At 38.7% G+C, this 26,836-nt stretch overlaps 1 protein-coding gene across 1 annotated transcript in view; it reads left to right on the top strand.

The window, feature by feature from the left end:
* Nucleotides 1-26,836, top strand: part of LOC121084427 (dynein heavy chain 5, axonemal-like) — a 184,156-nt gene that overhangs the window by 22,208 nt on the left and 135,112 nt on the right. The window contains exons 14-31 of the mRNA XM_040585836.1: nucleotides 1,491-1,610; nucleotides 2,325-2,526; nucleotides 5,774-5,869; nucleotides 6,627-6,800; nucleotides 6,894-6,983; nucleotides 7,698-7,853; nucleotides 8,820-8,959; nucleotides 10,565-10,716; nucleotides 17,194-17,401; nucleotides 18,223-18,310; nucleotides 18,427-18,550; nucleotides 18,667-18,830; nucleotides 20,000-20,092; nucleotides 21,189-21,392; nucleotides 23,205-23,285; nucleotides 23,369-23,773; nucleotides 23,930-24,048; nucleotides 26,259-26,395. Of these exons, the coding sequence (XP_040441770.1) occupies nucleotides 1,491-1,610; nucleotides 2,325-2,526; nucleotides 5,774-5,869; nucleotides 6,627-6,800; nucleotides 6,894-6,983; nucleotides 7,698-7,853; nucleotides 8,820-8,959; nucleotides 10,565-10,716; nucleotides 17,194-17,401; nucleotides 18,223-18,310; nucleotides 18,427-18,550; nucleotides 18,667-18,830; nucleotides 20,000-20,092; nucleotides 21,189-21,392; nucleotides 23,205-23,285; nucleotides 23,369-23,773; nucleotides 23,930-24,048; nucleotides 26,259-26,395 (2,753 nt within the window). The remainder of the gene's footprint in view (nucleotides 1-1,490; nucleotides 1,611-2,324; nucleotides 2,527-5,773; nucleotides 5,870-6,626; nucleotides 6,801-6,893; nucleotides 6,984-7,697; nucleotides 7,854-8,819; nucleotides 8,960-10,564; nucleotides 10,717-17,193; nucleotides 17,402-18,222; nucleotides 18,311-18,426; nucleotides 18,551-18,666; nucleotides 18,831-19,999; nucleotides 20,093-21,188; nucleotides 21,393-23,204; nucleotides 23,286-23,368; nucleotides 23,774-23,929; nucleotides 24,049-26,258; nucleotides 26,396-26,836) is intronic.

The following is a 26,836-nucleotide window of genomic DNA, read 5'->3' as shown; positions in this document are numbered from 1 at the left end:
GAGATAGGGGGAGGAAAGAGGGATGGAGAAAAAACAGCAGTCATGCAGTGTTGGTCAGCTGGAATGACAGTGTTTTCAGCAAACGTTGTGATGCCCTTGGATGTTTTGTAGGCATCACGGCCAGGAGAACTAAAGGAGACATTAGGAAGGAATGAGTTAGTAACTTATGGATACTTGTAAGGAGCTGCTCCCAGTACTACATACAGCATAAGTGGAAGCACAGATGTGTTTGTATGAAACTTCAGTGGTGAATGCTGACATCACTGGCAGAACAAATGCGTGTGAAGGATGAGAAGTGGAGATAGCCTAGGAAGGACACATACTATAAGAACAAGTCAATTATTTTGATGCAGAAGAGAATGGGGCAACCACAGAGAGGTGTTAATATGAGCATGACATCTGAAGTTATCAACTAGAAAAATAATGATTGGAATAGTCTCTTGAAAGAGTATAATTGGAACGACATTATGGTTACGGAGGTGAGAAGGAAAAGGTTTTACAGACTTCACTGAGACATAGTCAGGATGCCTGTGCTTAAATTGCAGCCAAGTCAAAGCTGACACTGAAGTAACAGGCTAGGAGACATAAAAGTAAATCTAACAAATAATTTGGATTCCTCTTGTATTTTGAGTGGGTAAAAGGAAGTTTTCAGAAATTACCTGTAATCAGTTAAGTACTGGCTATGTTTATTCTAAAGAATTAATGTAAATAAAAGTAAATACTTTTTTTTTTTGTGTTTATTCTGGCTGAAATTATTTTTGAGACATTCTTCTTATTTACTTATTTGCTGTTGCTATCTCTGCAAAAGTTTCTCTCTGTCGCAGCTAGTGGTTTCAAGCTGTGAAGTTTGACTATCATTTTAATTCCCAATGATCTTTTGGAAGATGAAGGACAAAGCCAGAGTGGGGCAACAGTTTTGGGTAAATGGCTTATGGCTAATTTCCATGCGTCATCTATGTATCTCATTTATGGTAGCACCTCTGGGTTAATGAACAACTGTGTGTAAGAGGTAGCTATTTGTGGCCTTGGGAACCAAGATCTTCTTGGTGTATCTTTCTGAAGAAACAAGGTTTTCCTCATGCTTACTGTAGTCTGGAAAAATACCTCTCCAGTCTTGTCAGCTTAGAAAAACAAAGAAGCAAACCAAGGAAAACCTATCAGCAATACCCAGTTTACAGAGGATGAGAAATGGCCAAACTGCAGGCAGTCGGTAGCCAGGGTTTACCTGGTACGTCCTTTCTGGACTATGCTGTGGAAGTTTTGGTTTAAAGACAATAAAACCTAAACTAAAAATATCCAACCTAGATAACAAATTAAAAAAATCCCACTTTTAATGTAATCCTCATATTTTGACCATTTTTCAGGTAATGTATAATTTTGTATTCTTATTTTGCAAAGTTGCGTATCTGACTAAAATGTTCTATTTTTATTTATACTCTTTTGAAGACCTTTTTGGGATGATTTTCTGTCTTATGTCCTTTCTTCCTCAGGCAAGAATTGCTAAAGAGGATAGAGCAATGCATTTCCCTCAAAGAACAGTACCAAACATCCTTTCAGAGAATTAAGGAGGAGCTAAAGGAAAATCCAACTGACAGGCAATTTGATTTCAGGTAAATAATTTACTCTAATATTGAGTCATATTAATTTATTGAATTTATAAATGAAATATTATCTCTTCTGGCTAGCAGAAAAGCTAAATACTCTATTAAAATGCAGTATTTGTTATAAGAAGAACATGACCTTGCAGAAGTTTGTTGTTTTTTGTGTTTTTTTTTTTTTTTTTTTACTATTGAGGAATAAGCCAGTGACAGGTTTTTGCCAGTCACTTGTTGATTTAGCAGATGTCCATAGGCACTTCAGGGGAATTTATGCATGTGTTAATTTAATACATATGTTCATGTATGATCTGAAATCCCAACAAATTTGCATCATGAATATAAGTGAAAAGACTCCAGAGGAATTTAGTCAGCTTTGGGCTGACTAAACAAGGGGGAGTATTACCCGAGGGGAGTTTTACCTGTTTTGGCACTTAAAGCATGAGGCATTTCTTAGTATTGTACAGTCACTTTTTGATCTCTTCAAATGTCTTAAAAGGGTAACTCTTGTGAAACATGGCGTTTTATTGACATATGTAAGGATTAAGTATTTTTTGGTTTATATCCATTATTTTAAATTGTTTTTTTACTTGATTTGTAATTATTGCAGCATAGATTTTTTTAAGGGAAATTTGGTAGCAGTTTGGTAGAATATACATATGTTAAATAGAAAAGATCTATTATAAATAGATTTGCATAAAAGTCCTTCTGTTGCTTTTTTATTTTTAGTGAAAACTATATATTTGGAAGATTTGATACATTCTGTAAACGTTTGGAGAAGATTTCAGATATGAGCAATGTTATGGAAAGCCTTTTAGAGCTTCATTGTATAAAAATAGAAGGTATTGAAGAGATCAGTGCTCATTACCAAAGCATTGCTACAAACACCAAATCCAAACAGTATGATGTTCTGGATCACAGAAAAAAAGAGGTACATACATTCAGCCCTTGTCTGACAATCACTCCCTTAATTATGTGCTTTTCACTGGAGTTATGCAAAGAAGTTTAAATTTTGTAACTGCAAATAGTATTTTGCTGTAATAATAGTACTTTCATATCATTTAATACAATTTGAAAATCTTTGGGTAAATTTGGCTTTTATTTCAAATGTTTTTGTTAATTTTTGATAAACTAGTTTTTGTGTGATAGGTAATGCTACAAACAACCTTTCCTAAACTTGTTTGTTTTGATATGCATATATGTTGAACTGCAGACTGAAAACTAATTCAGGCAGGTCAATGCGTTAAATACGGTTTATCTAGTTGCAAGAGGTACTCAGAGTTACTGAAAATACTTAATGGAATAGTAAAGGCAGTATTATAAGGAAGGCACTTAGATGAACATTTTAGAGGGAGAAGTGAATGATACCACTCCCTGTGCTGAGCAGTGTGGTAAAAACCAAGGTAATTTTTCAAGTGCTTCAGACTCATGTTCTAATACATCCTGTACATGTTTTTTTTTGAGTTGTAGCCTGCTTGCTTTGCAGGATTAATTGGCTCACAATAGAAGTTCTAGAAATGTTGACTTTAAACTCTTGCCTTCCTGAACTGCAGCTTGCAACTGTCAGGGACTTTCCTTTAAATGTTTATTTGGGTTTCTTCTAGCTGGCTGATGGCTTACATTTCTGTAATACTTGCTGTGTGGCTCTTTTCTGAAAGAGAACATTTACTGTTAACTGGAATTTAAAGTGTGTGGCTTTTCTATACCTAGATGGTTGGAGCAATATATATAATGGACTGTCTTCCCAAGCCTGTGTAATGCTTTCTTCAAGAGGAAGTTTATACTGAACTCTTTTTGTAGGTCCTCAGTATTTTGGACTTTCAGGAAAAGGTATTATGGATAAATACCCAAATTACTCCCAGTTAGAAGTTGCCAAATGTGGTAGCCCAGTAGAGGTGAGGCTGTTGCAGTTCCATGTCCCCAGGTCCTATCAACTGCAAGGATGGGCATGTAATTCCCAATAGGTATGCACACATAGGGACAATACACTTAGACACAGGCCTGGCCACTCAGCTCACGACAAACAGTATTAATGGCCTTATCCTGTACCTCTCTGGCTGAGCAGGAGGAAAGCCTGTTAGTGAAAAGTACATATACATGGATCCCTCAAGTAAGACACTCAGTCTATCCATCAGCTGGTCCCTGGATACTTAGGTCTTCTCAGTTCCTGGACTTACAACACCCGCAAGGCCCACAGCCCCACTCCAGTTGCTGGTACTCGGACCTATACACACATGCACATGCACAGACACATGAGTTCCTCCAGTAACTGGTCTTAGGCAATCAGCCTGCCCTCTACCTGGCCCCTGGATCCCCTTGCTGTCCTGGTTGCTGACACACACACATGCAAACAGTTCTTCATTGTAGCTGGTTCAGGCTTACAGCCTTATCAGTAGCTGACCTTCAGACCCTACCATCTCTCTGGTAGCTGGCTTGGGCCCTCTGGGCCCTCTGACAGCCAACTCTTAGACCACTCCAATCTCTTTAATATCCAGCCCAGACTTGTGACTGCTCCAACACTTGGTTCCTAAGCTTCTGTCCTATTTTCTGCCTAGTTTGGTTTGGTATTCTTTAGCCGTTGCATGTGACACACCCACCCACACAGTATGCACATGCTCCATGTTTCTAGTTGCTATGATCCATGGTTCCTACGTTGACTGATGAGACTTAGACCTTGATATCCTCCAGTCTGTCCATTTGCTGACTCTACAGGTGCACAGTCCCCAGTGACCCATGGTCTCCATGGAATCACAGAATGTATTGGGTTGGAAGTGACCTTTAAAGATCATCTAGTTCAACCCCCCTGCCACGGGAAGGGACTCCTTCCACTAGATCAGGTTGCTCAAAGCCCCATCCAGCTTGGCCTTCGAAGAGGGTCCCCCGTGGAGAATCAGCCAAGTCATGACAATCACACCAATATGGCTACATGCTGTCCTCACTTTATTAAACAAACAGGTCATATTTATAACTTAAACCGACCGCTCACCCGACTTTACACACAGGTGATTGGATAAAAGTCTCTGGCCATGTGGGTGTCCGTGTCGCTGATGGTGAGCATGCTGCAGGTGCCTGATCAGAGTGTGCCGATGAGAGTGTGTTGATTTCGCCGTTCCCAGGACTTGCTCTGCACCTGGCTTCTTGTTTGTGCATAGCTTCTTTTCTTTCTCCCAGTGCTTGTTTCCAGGACAATTTAAGGCTGCTCTGCAGCTTCAACTAACAGGCTTGGGTTGTCCAACCCAGACAATGGTAACTTACGTCCTCGGTCCTTTAAAAATCCCTCTACAGGCTTTAAACACTTCCAGGGATGGGGCATCCACAGCTTCTCTGGACAACCTGTTCCAGTTTCTCACCATTGTCAGTGTAAAAATTTTCTTGCATATGTCCAATCTAAACCAACCCCCTTTTGGGTAGGTTTAAAACTGTTACCCCTTTTCCTATCACTACAGGCCTTGGTAAATGTCTCTTCATGTTTCTTGTAAGCTGTCTGTAAGCCCCTTCCAATTCTGTTGCTTAGTACGTGAAGTCCCATACACCGTTATGCACGCAGAACCCTTTCACCCATGAAAATGGTTACAAATGGAGATAAGTAAGAAGACAAGACAGATTGTGCTGATCCGGCGCAGGGCACAGCTAGACAAATGTGCTGACCAGCAGTCTGTTCACATGTGACTGACTCCTTTTGTCCCATCATGCCTTCATTTTTCCGCAGTTGTTCCTCCCACAAACCACATTGATTCCTGCCTTTGCTTCTTCCCTGACTCCCATAATACATTTTGTATAGCCCCCAAATGCTTTTCCCTGGTAAACTGTAGTAAGTCCCTCCTCTCCTAGGCAATAACCTCCCTTACTTAGTCTGTAAGGCGGTTTAGAGAGCCTGCCAGTTTGCTTATCTTGATGGGTATTGTACCTGGACAGTGAGCTGAGTGCTCTCCTGTGGCAGTGCTGGGTGTGCTGGAGTGCATAGGGCTTTAATCATATAACCTAACATTTCTTACTTTTGTTTGCTTTGCTTAGAATGTAAATGCATTTGTTACTGGTGGCGTCCCTTTTCTCTTTAATTCAGTGCTGAAAACATGTACTAGGCAGATAAAATTAATTCCTCAAAAACTTCAGGGAAAGAACTTTGTATGAAATGAAAGCAACACTATAGATATTTTTTTTATTTTACCCTTTTCTAGTTTGAAAAAGATTACCTTGAATTTAAGAACCAAATTGCAGCATTATATGAGTCCATACAAGAATTTGTGGATTCCTGGTTTGAGAAGACTGTAACTGTAAGTAATGTTACGAATACAAACCCCTTGTTCTGGTGCTCAGAAAGGCTGAGTACCCACAGCTTCTACTGAACTCCTTCATTACTGCCAGTATCCTGTACTGTGGTGGTGGCTGGCTGAGGTAACGTTGGAGGACATCAAGCCTATTACAAGTGTTCTAGAAGTCACTTGCAGAAGTGCTGGAAGATAATGTTCATTGTTCCATCTTTTTTTTGTATGTTCCAGTTTAATGTTCCATCTTTCCTTACCAATTTTATACACCTATTTTTTTAAGTTTATTTTCTTTCTTCATCCTGGTGTTCCCCATGCTTCATGTTGGATTTCTAAGTTACCCTTTTCAACTGGCAGGAGAAATGAAATAATTTCTGCCATCTGTTACCTTAAAGTCAGTACTGTTTATTGGTTCAGGCCCTGATCATGATATGGGATGTTCATGAAGCATGAATAAAGGTGTAGGTGTTCTACCACAGCTGTTTGCAGGAGAAGAGTGATGATTTGAGAGTCAGAAAAAGATGAAATATTCCAGTATACTGTAGTGGTAGCAGTTTCTTGGTTCAAAATATAGTAAATATATTCTATATGGGACAAAATGTAGAAGTAAAATTCACTAACTTGTCTGGGTGGACTTTTCTGTGTTTCTCAGAAAAAAAACTTACAAACTTAAATAACTTGTATTCTAAATTAAAGAAAAAGTTTATGAACAATGACTTTCTGAACTATTGACATCTTGTGCAGTGAATGCTCCATCCTTTTTTAGACTGAACAGATGCTGGGACTTCTGATGAAGCTTGAACAAATAGGAGAAGATCGTATTGATCTTAATGAGAAGTATACCATTGTCCTTCAGCAGTACAGCCAGGACATAGAGTTTGTTCGAAAACTATACCAGAAGCAGAAAGAAAATCCACCTATACCACGTAATATACCACCAGTAAGAATGAAGTAGCTGAGAAAGAAAAAAGACTTTGCTTTTTGACTGTTTTTAAGTTAATGGTGATATAACTTCATATCTTCTGTGTTTTAGGTAACAGGGAAGATTATGTGGGCTCAGCAGTTATACAGAAAAATTGACCATCCAATGACATTCCTTAAAACGAAAACCACACTTTTGAAGGTTGGAAATTAGCAGAGGAGGTTTTATACTAAGCTTTCAAGCATGTTACTAACAGATAGATGATTTATTTTTATACTCCTAGGCTCACTTTTCTAGCAACTTGTATTCAAGCTCATCCAACAGGATAGGTGTTAGTGTTTGCTCTAGGATTTGAATTCCTTTTTGCAGTGCTGTTCTTCTGCAGCTCAGGACAGTTACTTCTCTTGAGACAGTAAGCTGATGACTTAGGCCAGTGCTTTTGTCCTTTCTGAGGCTTGACTCGTGTTTATCCTAATAGTAGCACTGTTGGCTGTGTACCTAAGCTTAGAGCCTTCTGTTTGCTATGCTCTGTAATGAAGAGGACTGAGATACTTAACCTCAAATGCTAGCCACACTTCAGGTAAGAATATAATTTTTAGAGCTTTCTCAGTGGGACATCAGTGCCTTATTTAATTCATAGTATAGATTTTGGTTTATGGGCAAGACTGAGAAGAAAAATCAGGAAAAGAGTTATGTTGTTGTAGCAGTCCAATACTTGTTAATAATTGAATTCTTAAATATATTTCTATATTTCTGTGTCTGAACTTATCCCTAAAATAGCATAATTTAAAGCTTTTTTTTTGTTTTTGTTTTCCTAATGGTGGTGACATAGAAGCCTAGTGGAGGGCATTTCTACTGTTAGACTCATTGAATTGTTTAAATGGTGTTTGCTTTTTCTTTTACTTTGAATTGCAGACACTGGAAATGAAAAAAGTTGTTAAGAGCTACAATAAAATGGCTTCAGTTCTTTTGGAATTTGAACTTATTTATCATAGGGCCTGGTGCAGGTTTGCTGACCAGGCTAGAGATGCCCTGTGTACTTCCTTACTTGTCAGGCACCCAGAAACCAAGGTAAATGTGATTTATTTTTTGTGTGACTGTTGCACTGTTAAGTATTACATATGCTACTTTAATCATATCATGGATAGAGAAGCACAGCATTAAGATAATCTTAATAGGGTTCAAAAAATGAACTGCTTGAACTGTGGGTTTTGTTTTTTTTTCCTTTTTGTGTATATTTATGGTACAGACTTCATCATGTCTCTTCTTTGTAAGGCTCCTGCCTCATTCAAGGTGTAGAAGTGACAGTACCCATCAAATATATATCTATTGTTGACTTACCTACATCTTTTTAGATATTATTTAATGTTTTATTTTCTATGTTAAGCAGAATTTTAGTCAAGGAAGGATTTTTTAATTAGGTCATAGTCTTTTCTATAGTGGTCAATATTACTGTGTTGAGTATATTACAATCACCTGTTAATTTGCTTTCAAAACTGCTTGCTGAGATAGAAAATCTTGCCATTCTTACTTCACAGATCATTTTTTTCTGCTGTAGTGCAGAGAAATTATGGTTAAGATGTGGCATTTGTTGAACATAACGGACAACTAGAACCCAGTTCTCAAATTTATTTAGCATCTTAATAACATTTAGTGCCCCCAAAAGTATACAGAGATTAACAAAATTTCTCCCTAGTCTACTGATGGAGAAACTGAGATGCTAGGCAAATTAGCTTCCACAGAGTGTAGCTGCAGAACTAGAATTAAACTTAGGAAGTCACAGGAGCTAAGTGGTTAGGGCACAGTGAAGGAGTGACAAGAAATGGAAAACAGTGTAAGATATTGTAGATTAATGTTGGAAAAGCCAGGTATTTGTGGAGGAGAACGAAGATCTGTCTAAAAACATGAGTATCCATTTTAGAATTCTTCTCTAGTCATCTACATCTTGTAGTATGTTCCAGTTATATCACACTACGTGTAACCACCAAACTACTGCCTTATTTTCTATTTCTTTTTTTCCCCCCTTGCTACATGAAGGAGTTACTTGTAAACTTGAACCCAGCGGTCCTGGAAGTACTTTATGAAACAAAATACCTGAAAAAAATGCATTTTGAAGTTCCAGATGTTGTCCTTGGCTTGTGTGCAGATGAAGAGCAGATTAAAAGACATCAAATGGAGTGAGTGAGCACTTTTTGGAATTGATTTCTCATCTACAACTGGGAATCCCTAGCTTTCAGTCTATTGTATGTGCTCTTGATTTATTATAATTTTTCTCTTTGATGGTGTAATTGAAATGTAATTGCTTTACCTGGCATTTCCTTACTAATACTGATAACATGCAGTTGTTCCTATCTCCACAAATATCTCATTACTAGATGCTTTTGTTTTGTTCCTGCAACTGCTGCTCTCTAAGTGGAGCTCCTTGGTACTGCTAAGGCATCTATGCACTGTAACATGGGGATTACACTCCAAAATACTACAGTTAACATCAAAAGCTTTTTTTTCTGTTAGAAAAACAGGCTGGAATTTACTACTTGGTTAAAGCACAACCCAAACATTTGAACAGGTAATAAATCACCTAAGTTGTAATATGCTCTCTCATAGTGAATATCTGAAATAACTTTTGTTGATTTTAAATGATTTCTTTCTGCTCCTTGTAACAGTTGGATTCTGTGCTGTTCATTCTCAGGGATGCTGATTATTAATTCTCTAACTCTTTAAGCAAGAATGATAGGTCTTAAAAAAGTCATCCATTGTGAGGAGTATCCTTTAAATTGTTTTTAAATAGAAGTGGACAAAAAGGGACAAAGTTCAACGAGTTTTATAAACACTTCAATTCAACCCCTTCCCTCTTTTTCTCTTGTTAAAGCTTTCCATCTTTCTTATATGACATTTTTTCATTAATTATCTGTGGAGTGTTTTAGGACAAACTAACCTAAAACTTCTAATGTGCAAGGCAAACTCTATGCTACAGTCCTCTAAAAAGCAACAGTCCCAACTTTTTCCATCCAAGAGAAACAAAAATGTACAGAAAATGTTTGCAATAAAAAAATACAAACTTACTTTCTACTCTAAAAAAGACTTCAGACTGACTCCCCAAGCAAAGAAGGAACATTCAGAGACTGGTAGAGTTTTGCTTAAGCAACATGAGAAAAACAGCCCTGCATATATTATGAATGGGTTATCACAGTATAGAGTTTGTAACAATGATGTTTAGAGTCATGGTTTTCATCTGCCACAGACCACAGCTATTACTTTTTTTGCAGCAGTTCTGTTAAGGAACCCATTATGTATCTGACTTCAGAGTTGCACTCACTTATAATTCTTGTTTATCAAGCTTCGTTGTGTAGCTCAATTTTCATGAAACTATATTGGTAAGTCTTGATTAAGAATCTGGCCTCTTTTTGTTGGGTATTTGGTGTCCAAAGTGGTTTTGATCTGGCTTTTCTAACAAACAGTGTTGTTTCATGCCATGTCTTGTGAGATAGGAAGAAAGGAGCAAAAATTTTCAGTTTCCCGTTTTTTTTTTTTTTTATTGTAATTCATTCTGCTTGGAGGAAAATTTTTCTAAATTGATCACAGGCACTTTACTGGAGGTACATATTTCTCCAGTCTGGTTCTGCTGTCATGGGGGCGAAGGAGGCTTAGTTTGACCGAGGAAGAGTTCTTAGTTTTAAAATGGGGTCAGAACTTGCAAATCTTATTAACGGAAGATGTGTCCAAACTTCGTTTGTTTCAAATATCTGAATTAAGCACATTATAAATGTGATCATGTCTTTCAGACTCCAGAATCTGTTGATTGATTACAAACAATGTCTGAATGGGATTCCTGTTATACTGAAACCACTGATGAAGCCATTCATAGGACAAGTTGAGGATGCCCTTACTCCAGGCCTGATGCAGCTGTCATGGACTTCTTTGAACATCAATAAATGTATGTAGTAGGAGAAGAAATGGTGAACTGTTCATGTTGTTAGATGATACCTGCCAGCTATTTCCCTGCCAGTTTTAGGAAAAGCACTCCATCTATATGAGGGAGAAACATGCCAGGTCCTTTTCCCCTGACTATGGAATTAAGTCAGACATGAGTAAGATGAAAATGATGTGTTTATGTTCTGCTCTAAACTGGAGATCAAGCAGGGCTGTTTGACAGCTATCTTTGAACAGCCCTTAAACAATTTGCTTTACCAGGCATATCCTATTTTCGCCTCTCTGGTGATGTCCCTTTACCACTCTTAAGTCCTCCCACATAAACAACCCACCTCTTTTTAGTCTTGTGATAAAGTGGCAGCAAAATCACTGTAGAATCACAGTTTCTTGAAATGTGTCAGAATTTCTTAATCCTACTAAATGTTATTGGTCACTGTATTGAATTGACTTGGTGAGAAGCGCAGTGAGAGAATAAATTTTGATGCTAAAAAAATGTAAAAACAGTACAATAGTTATCTCACTTTTTTCCCCCTAATATTCTGGGTTTTTTATTTCCTTAAGAAAGAGGCTTTCTGGCTTCTCACCTCTGGAAGATAATTAGTGTTGTAAAAGGATTCTTTTTGCTTCACCCTCTACTTTGCCTCTCAATTGAAGCATTACAAATTCAGTTCCTGAGTACAGTGAAGTCACTAAATTAGTTAATTTACAGCTGTGTAACTGAGTAAATTGTTTGTCATATTTAACTGCTATCCATACTGCTGTATTGATGGGAGAGTCTGTAGAGCCTTGACTTTGGAATTTTCTTACAAAGTTCAGTGAGTAATATTGCATCATATTATGTCTTGTGTTGCAGTTCCATTATTTAATTCCAGGCATTTTTATTTACTGAGTTTAAGCTGTTGCATCACACTATTAAAACTGTCATGCATTTTTATTTCTTCTTCCCCTATCATAATCTCTCTGATCTTTTTCCAAGTAAATGACTATATAAAAATGGAACAGAATCACGGAATCATTTAGGTTGGAAAAGACCTTTAAGATCATTGAGTCCAACCATTAACCCAACACTGTCAAGTCCACCACAAGAGGCTCATGTCTCTGCACGCCAAATCTACACATCTTTCAAATACGTCCAGGGATGGTGACTCAACCACTTAACCTGGGCAGCCTCTTCCAATGCCTGACAACTCTTTCAGTGAAGAAATTTTTCCTAGTATCCAATCTAAACCTGCCCTGGTGCAACTTGAGGCCATTTCCTCTTGTCCTATTGCTTGTTATTTGGGAGAAGGTTCTGACACCCACCTGGTTACAATTTCCTTTCAGGTAGTTGTAGGGACAAGTAAGATCCCCCTGGTCTTCTCTTCTCCATACTAAACAGCCCCAGTTCCCTCAGCTGCTCCTCATCAGACTTGTGCTCCAGACCCTTCACCAGCTTCACTGCCCTTCTCTGGACACGGTCCAGCACCTCAATGCCCTTCCTGCAGTGAGGGGCTCAAAACTGAACACAGTATTCAAGGTGGGGCCTCACCAGTGCTGAATACAGGGGAGCAATCACTTCCCTTGTCCTGCTGGCCACACTGTTTTGGATACAAGCCAGGATGCTGTTGGCCCCCTGGGCACACTGCTGGCTCGTGTTCAGCCGGCTGTTGACCGGCACCCCCAGGTCCTTTTCCCCCAGGCAGCTTTTCAGCCACTCTGCCCCCAGCCTGTAGCATTACATGGGGTTGCCATGACCCAGCTGCAGGACCCGGCACTTCTCTTTGTTGAACCTCACACAACTGGCCTTGGCCCATCGGTCCAGCCTGTCCAGACCCCTCTGCAGAGCCACCTGCCCTCAAGCAGATCAACACTCCTGCCCAGCTTGGTGTCATCTGCAAACTTACTGAGGGTGCACTCGATCCCCTTATCCAGACCATCAATAAAGATATGAAACAGAGTTGGCCCCAATACTGAGCCCTGAGGAACACCACTTGTGACCGGCTGCCAACTGGATTTAAATCCATTCACCACCACTCTTTGGGCCGTGCCATCCAGCCACCTTTTTACCTAGCGTAGAGTATGCCCATCCAAGCCATGAGCAGCCAGTTTCTCCAGGAGAATGCTGTGGGAAATGGTGTCAAAGGCTTTACTAAGGTCCAGGTAGACAACATCCACAGCCTTTCCCTCATCCGCTAGGCAGGTCATCTTGTCATAGAAGGAGATCAAGTTCATCAAGCAGGACCTGCCTTTCATAGCCCCATGCTGGCTGGGCCTGATCATCTAGTTGTCCTGCACGTGCTGCATGGTGGTGCTCAAGGTGATCTGCTCCATAACCTTCTCTGACACCAAGGTCAGATGGACAGGTTTGTACTTCCTCAGATCGTCCTTCGGGCTCTTCTTGTAGATGGGTGTCACATTTGCGAACTTGCAGAAAACTGGGACCTCCCTGGTTGGCCAGGACTGCTGATAAATGATGGAAAGTGGCTTGGTGAGTACTTCCACTGGCTCCCTCAGTACACCCCATAGACTTGTGTGTGTTTAAGTGGTGTAGCAGGTGACTGATCATTTCCTCTTGGATTATGGGGGCTTCATTCTGCTCCCCATGTGTCTTCCAGCTCAAGGGCTGAGTGCTAGGGGAACAAATGGTCTTAATATTAAAGACAGAGACAAAGAAGGCATTAAGTACGTCATGCTTTGTCACTATGTTTCCCCCTGCATCCAATAAAGGATGGAAATTCTTCTTAGCCCTTTTGTCGCTGATGTATTTATAGAAATGTTTCAGTTGTTGTTTATAGCAGTAGCCAGGTTAAGTTCTAGTTGGGCTTTGGCCCTTTCAGTTTTCTTCCTTGCATACCCTCAGGACATCCTTGTAGTCTCCTGAGTTCCCTGCCCCTTCTTCCAAAGGTCATAAACTCTCCTTTTTCACCTGAGTTCCAACCAAAGCTCTCTGTTCAGCCAGGCCAGTCTTCCCTGCTGATTCGTCTTTCAGCACATGGGGACAGCCTGCTCCTGCACCTGTAAGATTTCCTTCTTGAAGGATGCCCACCCTTCCTGGACTCCTTTGTCCTTCAGGACTGCCTCCCAAGGGACTCTGTCAACCAATCTCCTCAAGAGGCCAAAGTCTGCCCTCCAGAAGTCCAAGGCAACAGTTCTCCTGACCTTCCTCCTTACTTCTCCAAGAGTCAAACCACCTTTCATTTTGTGATTGCTGTAGCTAATACAGCCTCCCACCATCACGTCACCCTCCAGTCCCTCTCTGCTCACAAACAGCAGGTCCAGCAGGGTGCCTTCCCTAGCTGGCTCACTGACCAGCTGTGTCAGGAAGTTATCTTCCACACGCCCCGGGAACCTCCTAGGCTGTTCCCTCTCTGCTCTCTTGTATTTCCAGCAGACATCTGGCAAGTTGAAGTCCCCCAAGACAGCAAGGGCTAGTGATCTTGAGACTTCTCCCATTTTCTTGTAGAATATTTCATCTGCCTCTTTATCTTGAATGAGTGGTCAGTAACAGACTCCCACCATGATATCTGCCTTGTTGGCCTTCCCTCTGATTCTTACCCATAAACACTCAACCCTATGGTCATCACCACCAAGCTCTAGGCAGTCAAAACACTTGCTAACATACAAGGCTACCCCACTGTTTCTCCTTCCTTGCTTATCCCTTCTAAAGAGTTTATAGCCATCCATTGCAGCATTTTAGTTGTGTGAGGCATACCACCATGCTTCCATGATGGCAACTATGCCATAGTTTTCTTGTGCATGATGGCTTCCAGCTCCTCCTGTTGTCCATGCAGCGTGCATTGGTGTAGATGCGCTTCAGTTGGGCATTTTGAGGCGTGAAGCCCTAATTCCTACATGACCATTTTCAGGTGCTTCTGTGATTTCCAACACATCGATAACCCTTGCATCTTTGCTGCTGCATGGATCTCCATCTCCTACCTCCACTGAGACAGCAGATGGAAGGACCTCACTAGCACACCATCCCTCAGACACTGGCATGCTGCCCCCAGCGTTATCTTTAGTGAGCCTGGATCCCTTTCCCCCTTCACATCTAGTTTAAAGCTCTTTCAATGAGCCCTGCTAACTCCTGTGCAAAGATCCTTTTCCCCCTTTCAGACAGATGTACCCCATCTGTTGCCAGCAGGCCTGCTGCTGTGTAAGTCAACCCATGAACAAAAAAAAAAAAGGAATTATTCTGGTGACACCAGGCTTGGAGCCAGGTATTGATGTGGTGGCTATTCTTGTTTCTTCCCTCATCGTTCCCTGCTACTGGCAGGATAGAGGAGAATACTGCTTGTGCTCCTGATCCCTTAACCAGTCATGCCAAGGCCCTGAAGTCTTTCTTGATTGCCCTTGGACTTCTTGTTGCAAGTTCATCACTGCCTACTGGAAAAATCAATAATGGATAATATGGAGGTGGACTGACCTCTCTTTAGGTAGATAATTACAGCCTGACTGCTACAAGAATGTGAGACGAGAACAGACATGGGATGCTTTAATAATCTCTTATCTATAGAAAAATCTTCATAACTTATGCTGAACATCCTCAAAGTGACATGTCTAAATCCAAGGTTGAAATTAGTAAGAGATATATAGTATTTGGAGATTTCTGCCCAAATCCTGTTTTTTTTCTAAGAAAACTTTTTTTATAATCACCAATTATGCATCGATCTTTTTCCACACAACAGTAAGATACAGTCTTATCCCTATCAAATACGGCATAACATTGATTAACTGTTATAAAAGCGTTATTGGAATGGACATTCATAAAATCATCAGCAAGACTTTTATGTTGCAGTTCCATGAGAAAACAATAGCTCATGCTTTTAAATCAGTTTTCAGTTGAGGTAGGCTGACATTAGGCTTTCACTTTTCTTCAAAATAAAAACCAGCAAGATAAACAAGAACAGATGAAGCCTAAATATGAATGTGAAATGGGGCATGGGTTTGTACAGCTGTTCATGTGTGACTCTCTCATGTGCACTGGTGCACAGGGCTCTGACTGGTGCTTAAGGCAGGACTGGTCACCTTTTAGCTTAACTTGACCTTTGCCTGACCAGAGCACAAAAATCCAATGGCAAGTGTTTTTTTATCTTTGTTTTATAGCTCTAAAATGAATTGTGTTTGCTTTGCATTGTTTAGTATCACATCATAAGGAAGGTCTTTACAATGTCATTTATTTATTTATCCATTTAGATACTCTCTGCGTTTCATTAATTATCTGAGTAACTATAATGCAGGTTTTAATGGTTCTTTGGATCAACTTTGGCTTTGGTGGCACCTGGCCATTTTTGCCAAGATAGATGTTATGCAGCACGAGTATCTGGGCTACCTCCTGTTTCCTGCTGCTGTAACTGAATTGGAATCACCCATAGAAAGGAGTACTTTTCTTGAGTGTTATGCATCATATCTTTTTGAAGATGTGCAATGTTTAACATGCCCAGAATGTTGGGCACTTAAAAATTAGCTATTGGTTCAGTGTACACAAAATAACTCTGACCTGCCAGCCATGTGCTGAACTCACTGCGCATGAACTTAATGTCTTAAGTGCCTTATTTCCTCTAATATGTAGAAGTATGGGGGCCCATGGTTGCCTTCTAGACTGGAACTCAGGAGACAAGATGAAAAAATGGATTTATGACTACCTAATTTATACGTTACAAAAAAAAAAAAAAAAAAAAAAAAGCTAAGAAATTGGTCGGATTCTTTGTCTGTTTTAGTCAACAAAAAATACAAGCTCCATCACTCATTTCCTAATAGGAATAAATTATGTTTTCCACTTAAAGCATCAGCAGTTGGACACCACTGTCACACTGCCATGTCTTAGATGTCATAGTAATTTCTTTCTACATACAGTAGGATTATTGGTGATTCAAATGATACTATCTGGTAATAAATACAAAGACAAAGGGTGTCAGGTGACATATTTCTTTCTTTTTTGCAATGAAAAGTATGAAAGACATGGAAAGAATTTATCCAGTTTATTCAGAAACAGTTGTTTTTACCTTTAGTTTAATCAACCGATCTGTTAAAGCACTCAGTTTATCTCTTTCCAAAGTAAGTTAGACCATACACATGAAAGAAGAAATCTAGTGATTTAACCAGTGTGTAATCTTGACTGGGGGAAATTTAGCCATTGAATTTATAAGTTAATTACAATTATAAAAGTACTGGATTTCACTGTGTATGTATGTAAAATAGTGTTTGCACAGTTGTATGCTTCCTATTTTCCATTGTATTTTGTTGATCCTTTTCATTACAATGTTCTTTAATACAGAAAAGGTATTTTAAAAGCTATTGTATTGTTTATTATAAAATGGTTTCATTTAAAGATTCCAAAGTAGCAAGTCCATCGTGTTTCTGTTTCAGGCTTTAATTGCATATTTAATTCATATTAAATCCTCATTTTCTTTTAATACCAAGGTGGGGGTGGGGGGAAGGGGAGATGAGATTTAAGAGGTCTGTATTTTGCATGATTTGTTTTAATTTTGTTTTTCTTGCTTAGTTATTGAGAATGTTTATAGTACCCTGAGGGAGTTGGACTACGTGGTCAAAGAAGCAGCTGATACCCTGGAATGCAGAATTGAAAGAATTCTGGAGGATATGTCGAACACTGCTCTGATAATTTTGCCAGAAGATGAACCTATAGATGTGCTTTCTTTCCTGGAACAGATAGAAAAACTTGCTGTCTCTGCTGCTCACAAACTGTCTCAGTAGGTTTATTAATTGTACATATTTGAAGGCCATATTTGGGAGGGATTATTTATGTATTACTTTTTTATGCATAGAGAGTTTACTTTTAAAATATTATTGTAACAGGGTACTAGTCTAAAGCAAAATGATAGTCTCAGGATGCAAGGGAGAAACTCTCAAGTATCTTGAATACAGAAGATGTAAAACTGCATCTGTAGTGTTTAACATTTCATATTTTTCTTCTTATGTCATTCTTATCAGTAGCAAGAAAAATGAAGATGGGTAAGACTTGAAATCTCATCTCCATGTTAATTGCTTGATTCTTAATGCTATCTAGCTACTCTAAGGCGTCCCATTCTCGCAGCACTGCAATTTTTTTTCCCTATCCTTATTTTTCAGGTTATAGAGGAATAGTAGTTCAGTTCTCCTTCAAAAAAATATTTATGCTTACTGTGCAAAATAAGATATCTTCTAATTTTTTTTGTTTTGCTTTTATTTTACTGACTGATTTCAGAGATTACCTTACTGCATCAACATCATCGTAAACCTATTTTATTAACTATAGCTTGAAAATAACGTTTATTTTTCTTTAATTTTTATGAAGTCCAGTTGAGTCAGCTATTACAGAGTCTGACAAATGGGTTTCATGGTAGTCTGCATATCTTAATGTCTCACATTCTTTGTATGGCTAAACAATAGGAACAAACTGACAAGTGAGGGTATTTCCCTGCGCATAGAATTCTTCACAGTGCAGTGGGACTTGGGGTATATGCCTGGAAAATAACAAAAGGTGTTCCTTATGTTTGATTTCCTGTGGGTGACTGTAAGTTTGTTTTTCTAGACAGAGTCAGCAAGTGGAATGCTCTGTGTATGAAATGGTAGATATTCTTAAGCACAGACTGAAAGCAGATGCTGGAAGATCTCTGGAGGTAAGACCTCTACAGTGTAAAAAGTAATCTTTTATAACCTAGTCAGATGCTTGATATTTCACTTACATGCTGGATAACATGGTTACTTTCCTAAGAATTTCTCTTTCACTGTTCAGGATTCATACGCCTGTACATATCTTGACATGAAACAGAAAACACGCTGCCAAGGATGCCTGTCCTGTAGTTACTATAATCTGGTGGGACAGCTTTGTCAGAAGAATACTGACTCTTTGGTCAGATGTGAGTGAGTCTGTTTCAGATATGTTTAATTTTTTTACGTTGCTCTCAGTTTTTTTTTCCCTCTAAGCTTATTGTGGTAAAAAATATAACCTCACTTAAATATTATATTTATTTAGGCATGAAGATTTCTCTAGAGTCCTTAAGACATCGATTGCGTGTTGTTGACTCGAGGTATCAGACGACTAAGTTTGTAGAGACACAGAGGGTTCCCTTGTTCAAAGCTGAAATTCAACTGGCTATTCCAAATGTTGTCCTGAGGCCAAGTCTTGAAGATATTCAGGTAAGAAAATAATTGTACCTCTCAGTCATTATGGTAAAACATTTATAAATTAATTGTTTAAAAACAACATGTGCAAGTCTAATCTGGTATGAGAACTAAAAGGAAGGGGAAAAAAGATTAAAAGTCACTTGAGTCTGTGACGTTGTTGGGTGCTAAGGAAATGAAGCCACTGATCAGGTTTGTTATGCAGGCCAGCAGAAGGCCTTTTCCTAAAAGCTCAGTAACTCATGCTACTTGGAGGCAAACATTTCAAAGTGAATGCAAAAAATAAAAAAATAATGCCATTGATGCAGCCTGATTTGACTTCCTAGTCTCCTTAAACTCTTTCAGAATATAAAACAATATTATCAATTTAAAGTATCTTTCATAAATCAGCATTCTGTAGTAGTGAAATATGAAGAAAAATATTACTAGCCTGAAGCACTAAACTGTGAAAAAATTTGAACACTCATTTAAACTTACACTAATTCAGCAAAATTCTTACATGCATACTTAAAATTGGCTGTGATACCTGAAATTATTCACAAAGTATTAGTTGTTTATGGTGTTGATTTGTGGACTTTTCATTTAGCATTGTCACTGTCAAAACCTTTAATGAAATTATTTCTCAGTTTTCATTTGCAGCCTTCATGGTCTTGTCAGTAAGAAAACAGACCACAAAATGTAGTTTTAAAATGCCATAGATCTAATAAGTTATACAATAATTTGTATAGCTGCCTGTATAGATTATAAACTATACCATCACATACTCAGACAAATGTTTTCAGGTATTCTAATGTGAATGTGAAAACTATGTTATTGTTAATAATAAATAATTATGTTTATAACCAGTTTAACGGGAAATAGTACTATGATTAAGTTATGATCCCCAGTGACTCATGATTACTGTTCACAAGGGTCTCATGTTCTTGTTTGAAAACTACATAAACATAGGAGGACTGTGATAAAACTTTATGGAGTACCTTTTCCCCTTAAAAAATGGATTTTGGGTGAGCCTACATCATGCTCATTAGAATATTTCCTGTAAAGACAGAAGTATAATTTTTCCATTTTCGTATCATCTGGAGGACAGTCTCCCTGCTGCTGCTCCCCGCTCCCCCCCCGCCCCCCCCCCCCTTATTGGTCATAATCTGACTGTGTGCTCAAGATAAATGTTTTGCTGTTTTCAGAGTGCTGTAAACAAAGCTGTAAATATCGTATTATCAATAGCCAAAGATATCCCCCTGTGGAAATTTGCTTACTTTCATCATAAACAGCAGCAGGTGAGTATTTTATTTTGACTTTTTTTTTTAATTTAGTATTTTGTTTAACATTTCTTAATCTCAAAGGAATATATTCTATACCAATACAATTCTCTATGCTAATTAATTTAAGATAAAAGTAATAATTCATAAACCTTATGTTTGGTGGTTTCTAATATTAAAATCAAAAGTTGCTCTAAAAAACCCTTTTATACTGCTCAAGTATGATGATGATAGTGTTGATAATGTATGAAAACTAACATTATGCATGGGTCCTACTAGCCAAGTACAAATTATTATCAGTCTTCCCAGGCAAAACCTATAGTTTAACTTAAACTTTCAGGCTGCACACAGCACCTATAATGCTACAGTAAATACAATATAAATATTTTAACTGGCATTAAAATGAGCACTAAAACCTTGGGCAGGTCTGAAGTATAGATAGAAACTGAAATTTGTTGAAGTACAGAAATACACAATAATGGTATTCAAATGGCCTCAATTCTCTCCTGTTCTAATGAAATACAGATCTATATAGATCTGTGCTCCAAAGTGTCTCTGTAAAAATATCTTCCTGTTTTGTTGATCTGACGTGAAAAACAGATCAGCTCATTTTGGTGAAAAAACCCCACTCAAGTCCTGCAAAAAAGTAATAAAAACAAACTAGGACAGTGGGTTGAATTTGGTTTCCTCAAGCAGAATTGTTTGCTTATTTCCAAGCAGCCAACCCTTCACTGCCTCCAGGATTTTTTTTTGACCGAGAATGGGTATAGATCATAAATCTACACTAAAAGCAGGAAGACCCGAGCATTTATATAGGAGTAGGAAACAGCCCAGTTTTACTTGTGTATGATGCATATTTGACAGATGTAATTCAGTGATGACTAATATAGAGCTCCACATGCTATTTTTTAAATAAAATTGGCTTTAACACTAGAATTATAGTTCTATAAAAATCCAAGTGAAGAGCAGGGAGTCTCCTTATGGATGCTTTCTCTGTACTTCTTACCTGTTCTCAGAAGTACTTCCTGTGTGCATTATTGGGCATTCCGTAATGTAAAAAAAATATAAATAAAACTACATGACATATGTTTTTTTCTTGTTTAATTTATGCCAGATTGAACAAGGTTTTGCTGTAGAGCTAGGTGATGAGAGCAAACTTAACAGGATGGTGGCACTGAAAGCTTTGGACAAGCAGATCATCGAGCATAAGGATGTAAACAAACTGGTGATCCAACTAAATACAATTATTTTATCTCTTAAAACCGAAGCATTGGATCTTCTGAACAGCTTTTCTGAATTTTCAGGCATCTGGAACAAGGTCAAATACATTTTTAATAAAATACATTGCTATATTGTGAAATCTTTTAAATAAACTGTTTTGGGTTGTGTAAGGAGACTATGTGCTCAGTAGGAAGCACTGGTTTCATGGTAGAATCCATATACCCATAATACCTCCTCTACTTTTGTGTTGACCAGAACTTGTAATTCTTTACCTGTTAAACCATGTAAGGAAGATAGCAGAAAACCAAAAAGATGTTGGAGCATAAACAAGCTTATTCTCTCATATGCTTATGCATCTTTCTCACAGCATCTTGTCTGCATAGGTTATAAAAAAGAACAAAATTTAGCATAATCTCTGAGAAATTGCAGACTACAAAACTACTCCTGAATATTAAACTGACTAGTTCTTTTTCAGCAATCACTGCTGAAAGTAGCTTTTCTATTTCTTTACAAAAATGTTAAATTAAATGTAGGAAAACTTTCCAGTATAAGGATTCCAAAGGAGAAGTGAATCTTGCCTGATGGAGTTGTCTTCGTTAGGAAGTGGGTCCAGTCACATAAATGGTAAAACTCTCAAGAGTGTTTTGGCAGGAGATATTTAATAAAATAAAACATTGTATACGTTCTGACTAGTGAAATTCAACTCAGTGGATGGACAGCCACTGCTCTTAACCTTTCAAAGGTGCTTTAGTCAGGCCAAGATGAAATAGGAGTGACCTTACCTATGTAACTGCTCACTATTTTTAACTTCCCCTTTCTAAACCAACTCATAGGTGACGATGTTCACACAGCTGACACTTTTGTAGTTAGAGTTCAAGCTAAGACAGGGCATTTTCACCTCTTCATGGCTTTTGGCCTTCCAAATCTCAATGCTTAGTTACCTCAGTTTTTGGAGATACTGTTTGAACTAACTACATGTTGATGATGTGTCATTTCACCTAGGCAAGACACAGTGAGACTGAATGATGCAATAGCATGATAATGTTTCCTTTTTACTGAAATCTTCTAAAACAGTCAATTAATCTGCTCCTTAACCTTAAAATTCCTCAGGAGTCGGCAATGTTTCCTCCTGTCTTTATAATCTCTGTGGGACTGCTGGGAGCTGTCACTGGTAACTCATCATCGGGCAGAGAAGCTTCTTAGGGATCTCGCAGTGCAGACTGTAGATGAATGTCATTGACCTGGGTGAAGATCATTTGTCTGTAATGAACTGAGAATCTAGCACATTTATTGAGCTGGTGACACTGAAGTTCTCATCTCTGCAGAGACTGGCCTACCTTATGAAAAGGAAGGATGCTCAGTGCTCTGTTGCTTTTAAACAAGCTCCAGCAAGAGAAATGCCTCCTCTTCCCCTAGACCCATCCTTCCCTGCCAAGCTGCCCTTTCTTCAAATGGCCAGGCCATTTGCAGCTAGAAACTGCAGTTAAATATACTGTGTCAGGAAGAGTGAAGATGGTGGAGTATAATTACTACAATTTAACTACCTGTTAGAGGATGTGAGCTGCTTTTGGGGGTTTGCAGACAGAAGGGGGAGTGGGAAGGAAATATTTCCAGCAAAGTTTTAGCAGCTATGTTGTAAATTTTGTAGTAATATTTAGACGGATAAAAGATATCCAGCTCTGTGTCAATTTTTGAGTTACAGATAGATTTCAAATGCTTTAAAGACTACTGTACAAAGAGTGAGAGTTAGGAAAAGCAGTTCAAGTAAAATAATTTCACTTTAATGCTTATATCTTAAGATCTTTTAGAGAAGGAACATTTGTGTGTTTTCACAGTACATCAGGTAACTGGGTCCCCTGTAGGTTATTGTAATACCAACGCTAAATAAAATAAACTTTTTTATATATAGGATCCAGAGGAAAAAGTGAGGGAATTTATAGATACTAAACCAACAGTGGCTGAATTCCAAACTCAAATCAGATACTTTTCTGTAAGTATTATATCTTTAATAAAAATGAACTGTTCAGAGAAATTGTTGTGAAATTAAAAGCTGAACTTTTGTGTTTGTCCTAGCAATTAGAAATGCAAATCAGAGAACTACCAAATCACTGTGTACTGGAATCAGTGGATATTGCGACAGAGTCATTGAAAATAGCTTTAATTCAGGAATGCCGCTCAAGACAAAGAGCATTTGGATTAGCTTTGAATAAAAAGTCTGCCACAGACATGGATGAAATTTATTCATTCATTGACAATGTTAGCAAGAGATTAAGCAGACCTATCCATGACCTTGATGATATACGGGGAGCAATGGAAGCACTAAAGGAAATCCGAGACAATGAGATTAAAATTGACATGACAGTTGGACCTATAGAAGAATCTTATTCTGTGCTTCATAAATACAGTCTGCTCTTTCAAGATGGAAATACAGAAAGAGTTGATGGATTGGCTTATGCCTGGAAGAACCTAAACACACAGGTATCATAGCTGTATTATTTCTCGACTCATATATATAGGAAAGTTATTGTCAACCTTTTTAATGTTGAAACACTAGAACAAAATCATCTTACTTAAACCCCTGTGCTTTTTCTCCTGCTTCTTTTATGCGTGTTTTTCATCTTTGTCTGCATATAGGCACTGCAGGTTGAGGACTTGCTGCTGAAGGTACAGCCAGACATGAAAACAGATTTACTGAGGGGTGTTCAAGAATTCCAGATTGATACTGCAAAATTTTACAAAGATTATGATGAAAAGTAGGTGACCTGTGGTGCAATACAATCATGTTTATTAGTGATTGTTCAAAAATGCTGTATCTAAAGGGCTTCCGAAAATAAACACAGCACAGCCTCAATGTATATATGACAGCTGAATGAAAAACCTGATTTCAGAATCATATCAGATGAGAGATACTTCTACTGTCATAGATTCATTTCCATAATTTCAGTGCTGGAGTTGGTGAAATTCTGGAAGAGTTAATAGACTGGGGAAAAAAAAATCAAATTCTCAATCCAAATCCAAATTTAATGTTTTTTTCAGGTTTCTAAACTCACAAAGTGCTTAAGCAGATATTTAATATTAAGTATATAAGTAGTTCCTTTGGTGTGAGTGGAGATTTCAGTTCTGGGTATTTCTAAATTCATTGAGTCTTACTCAGTCTCACTTCTAAGTTTACTTTTTTTTTTTTTTTTTAAATTGTGGGGTATTTGTGCTTCATTGGACACATCTACATTAGCAACAAAGAAGGAAAGACAGAATTTTGCTTGCTGTGGTCCATTCTGGTTCTAGGACAATACATGCACAGTGTGTGTTTTTTGGCAATGCAGTTCATGCCAGCAGCTGACCTTAGGCACTGCATACCTATAGCCTGTGAGCAGTGTGAAGCAGTTTTATGTACAGCCTGTGCAGGATGCCTTGCTGTTATGGACTGATCTCAGTGCACACACAGAGCACACACTGCTGGAGGGCCCTGGAGAGTATATACTCTTCTCCTAGGGTGGGTGCTTTTGCGTTAGTATTACAAGCAGTGTGCTCCAAATGGTAACCAGGTACTTGGCTTCAACCTTCATTTCAATAGCAGTGAAACTTCTTGAAGGCACACTAGCAGTGCATTTGAACGCAACACTTCAGGACAAGGTGAATTTGTACCTAAAAGGAACCTACTAGAGCATCAAGTTGCTAGTGTGGATGCATGCATAGTGCTGCCTGCGGTTCTGCTCTTGCAGTTGTCCAGAGGAATTAATGGAAACACACTGTGGCTGCTACCAGTTGTAGGGACCCTGAGAGCAGCCCCGCTTCTGGAGGTTCAACTGCCAGGGCTCAGGGCCAACTGAGAGCTAGTGTATCTTAGGGCTTCCCCTTTCCTTTGGTGACAGAGCCTCCAAGAGCTCTGCTGGGAGGCCTCAGCAAGACTGACACCCGTTGCTGTGGGATCTGCTTTTAAGCTGAGGATTTAATGTTTGGCCCTGACGTACAGTTTGAGCTCTGTCACAGCTGTGCCTCTGCCTGGCCATGGACCCTGCTGGATCCCAATGCACAGAACCACTTCTCAGCCTGATCTCAGAACAGCCTGGTAACCACTGGACTGTGTCTCATCCCAGTTACCTTCACTAGACCTGCTCCTGACCCTGACTTGCTGACTCACCTTCCCTAAAGGTGTCTAAAGATCTAAACTCTCATTTGACCCTAACTACCATCCCCAGGCCTGACTTGCTCTCCTTGCTCAGGTACTATGGGACCAGGCCTGGGCTGCCTCTGCTGACCATGTTACTGCTTTCATCTCCTGGTTCCATTTTCCTTGCCAAGCAGCCGTCCTACACTGCTCTCTGATGCCCATGTGCCTGTCTGTCTTTCTAGAAATAACCATGGCACAACAGAAGATGACGTCCTTACGTTTCTTATCCCAAAATATTATGATGCAGCCAGGAAGTGGTGCCAGGCATGAGAGCTGAGGATTACACCCAGTCCTCCAGCAGAGATGTAGTCATTAGGGCAAAATCAGGTTTTTTTCTGTTATTTTTTTTGAGTGCTTAATTATGGTTCTGGTGCCAGTTGCCAGTTTTCACTCCTGCATTATATACCTGCTCTCTTTCCCTTTTTAAGAATATAAATTAAATTAATAATTAAAATGTATTTTACAGAAGAAACGTAAAATAACAAAGACAAAACATTTCTAGAACTTTTAAACTGTTTGTAATATGTATGGTAACCTAGCTGACTTTTATAACTAGAAAATAAATTGGCCTTTCTTTCAGAAACTACTCAATGTGTAATGTTGGGATGCTGAATATACTTTGCATTTTCATTTTTCTCTTTTAGTGTCTTTTAGTGAAAATTTCTAGAAAAAATGTTAGAAAATATTAAATACTGTTCAGTAAATAAGGTCGGGGTTCCATTGTGCTTCTTTGTGAAACCTGAATGGTTGCTACTTGCACTCTTGCACTGAATATTTTATTTTTTTTTACAGGGGCCCCAGTGAGGAGAATGTTCCTCCCCATGAAGCAAGTGACAGATTACAGATCTTCCAAGCCAAATTTGATGAACTGTGGAGGAAGTATATCTCTCTTTCTTTTGGGGAAGAATTATTTGGTCTTCCCGTCACAGGTAGTTTCTTAGATTATCTGGATACCTGGTCCTAGGCTATTAATTTTTTCTTATGGGTCTTGCTAAGTGCATTCAGTGCTGGATTCATTGTAGAAAATTTCCTTGCAGTAATTTATTGTTGTCTTTCCTATAAAAAGCAGCTGTATGAAACTGGCCCTCAGTCTGCACATACATAAGCATCAGGTGGAAGAATATCACGCTGTTCCAGGGTATCTCAGGGTCCAGCTGCTTAGCTTTCTTGCTTTTTCTGTAGTATATCTCCTGGCTGTATTCTTCCATGTCCAAATTTGGGAAACATGTTGCCAAAGTACTCAAGTTGTCCCTGCTCCAGATACATAATGAATTGCCTTGGGCTGTGCAAAACTGATCTGTAATATCCTTATGTCTCCAAGTCAGACACAACTGCAAGTTTGGAAGACTGTGGTATCAATTAAAGTTACA

The sequence above is a fragment of the Falco naumanni genome, chromosome 3 (assembly GCF_017639655.2).
Source record: "Falco naumanni isolate bFalNau1 chromosome 3, bFalNau1.pat, whole genome shotgun sequence".
Taxonomy (NCBI): domain Eukaryota; kingdom Metazoa; phylum Chordata; class Aves; order Falconiformes; family Falconidae; genus Falco; species Falco naumanni.
The sequence above is the reverse complement of the archived record's forward strand: the minus strand, read 5'-3'. Positions and strand labels throughout refer to the sequence as shown.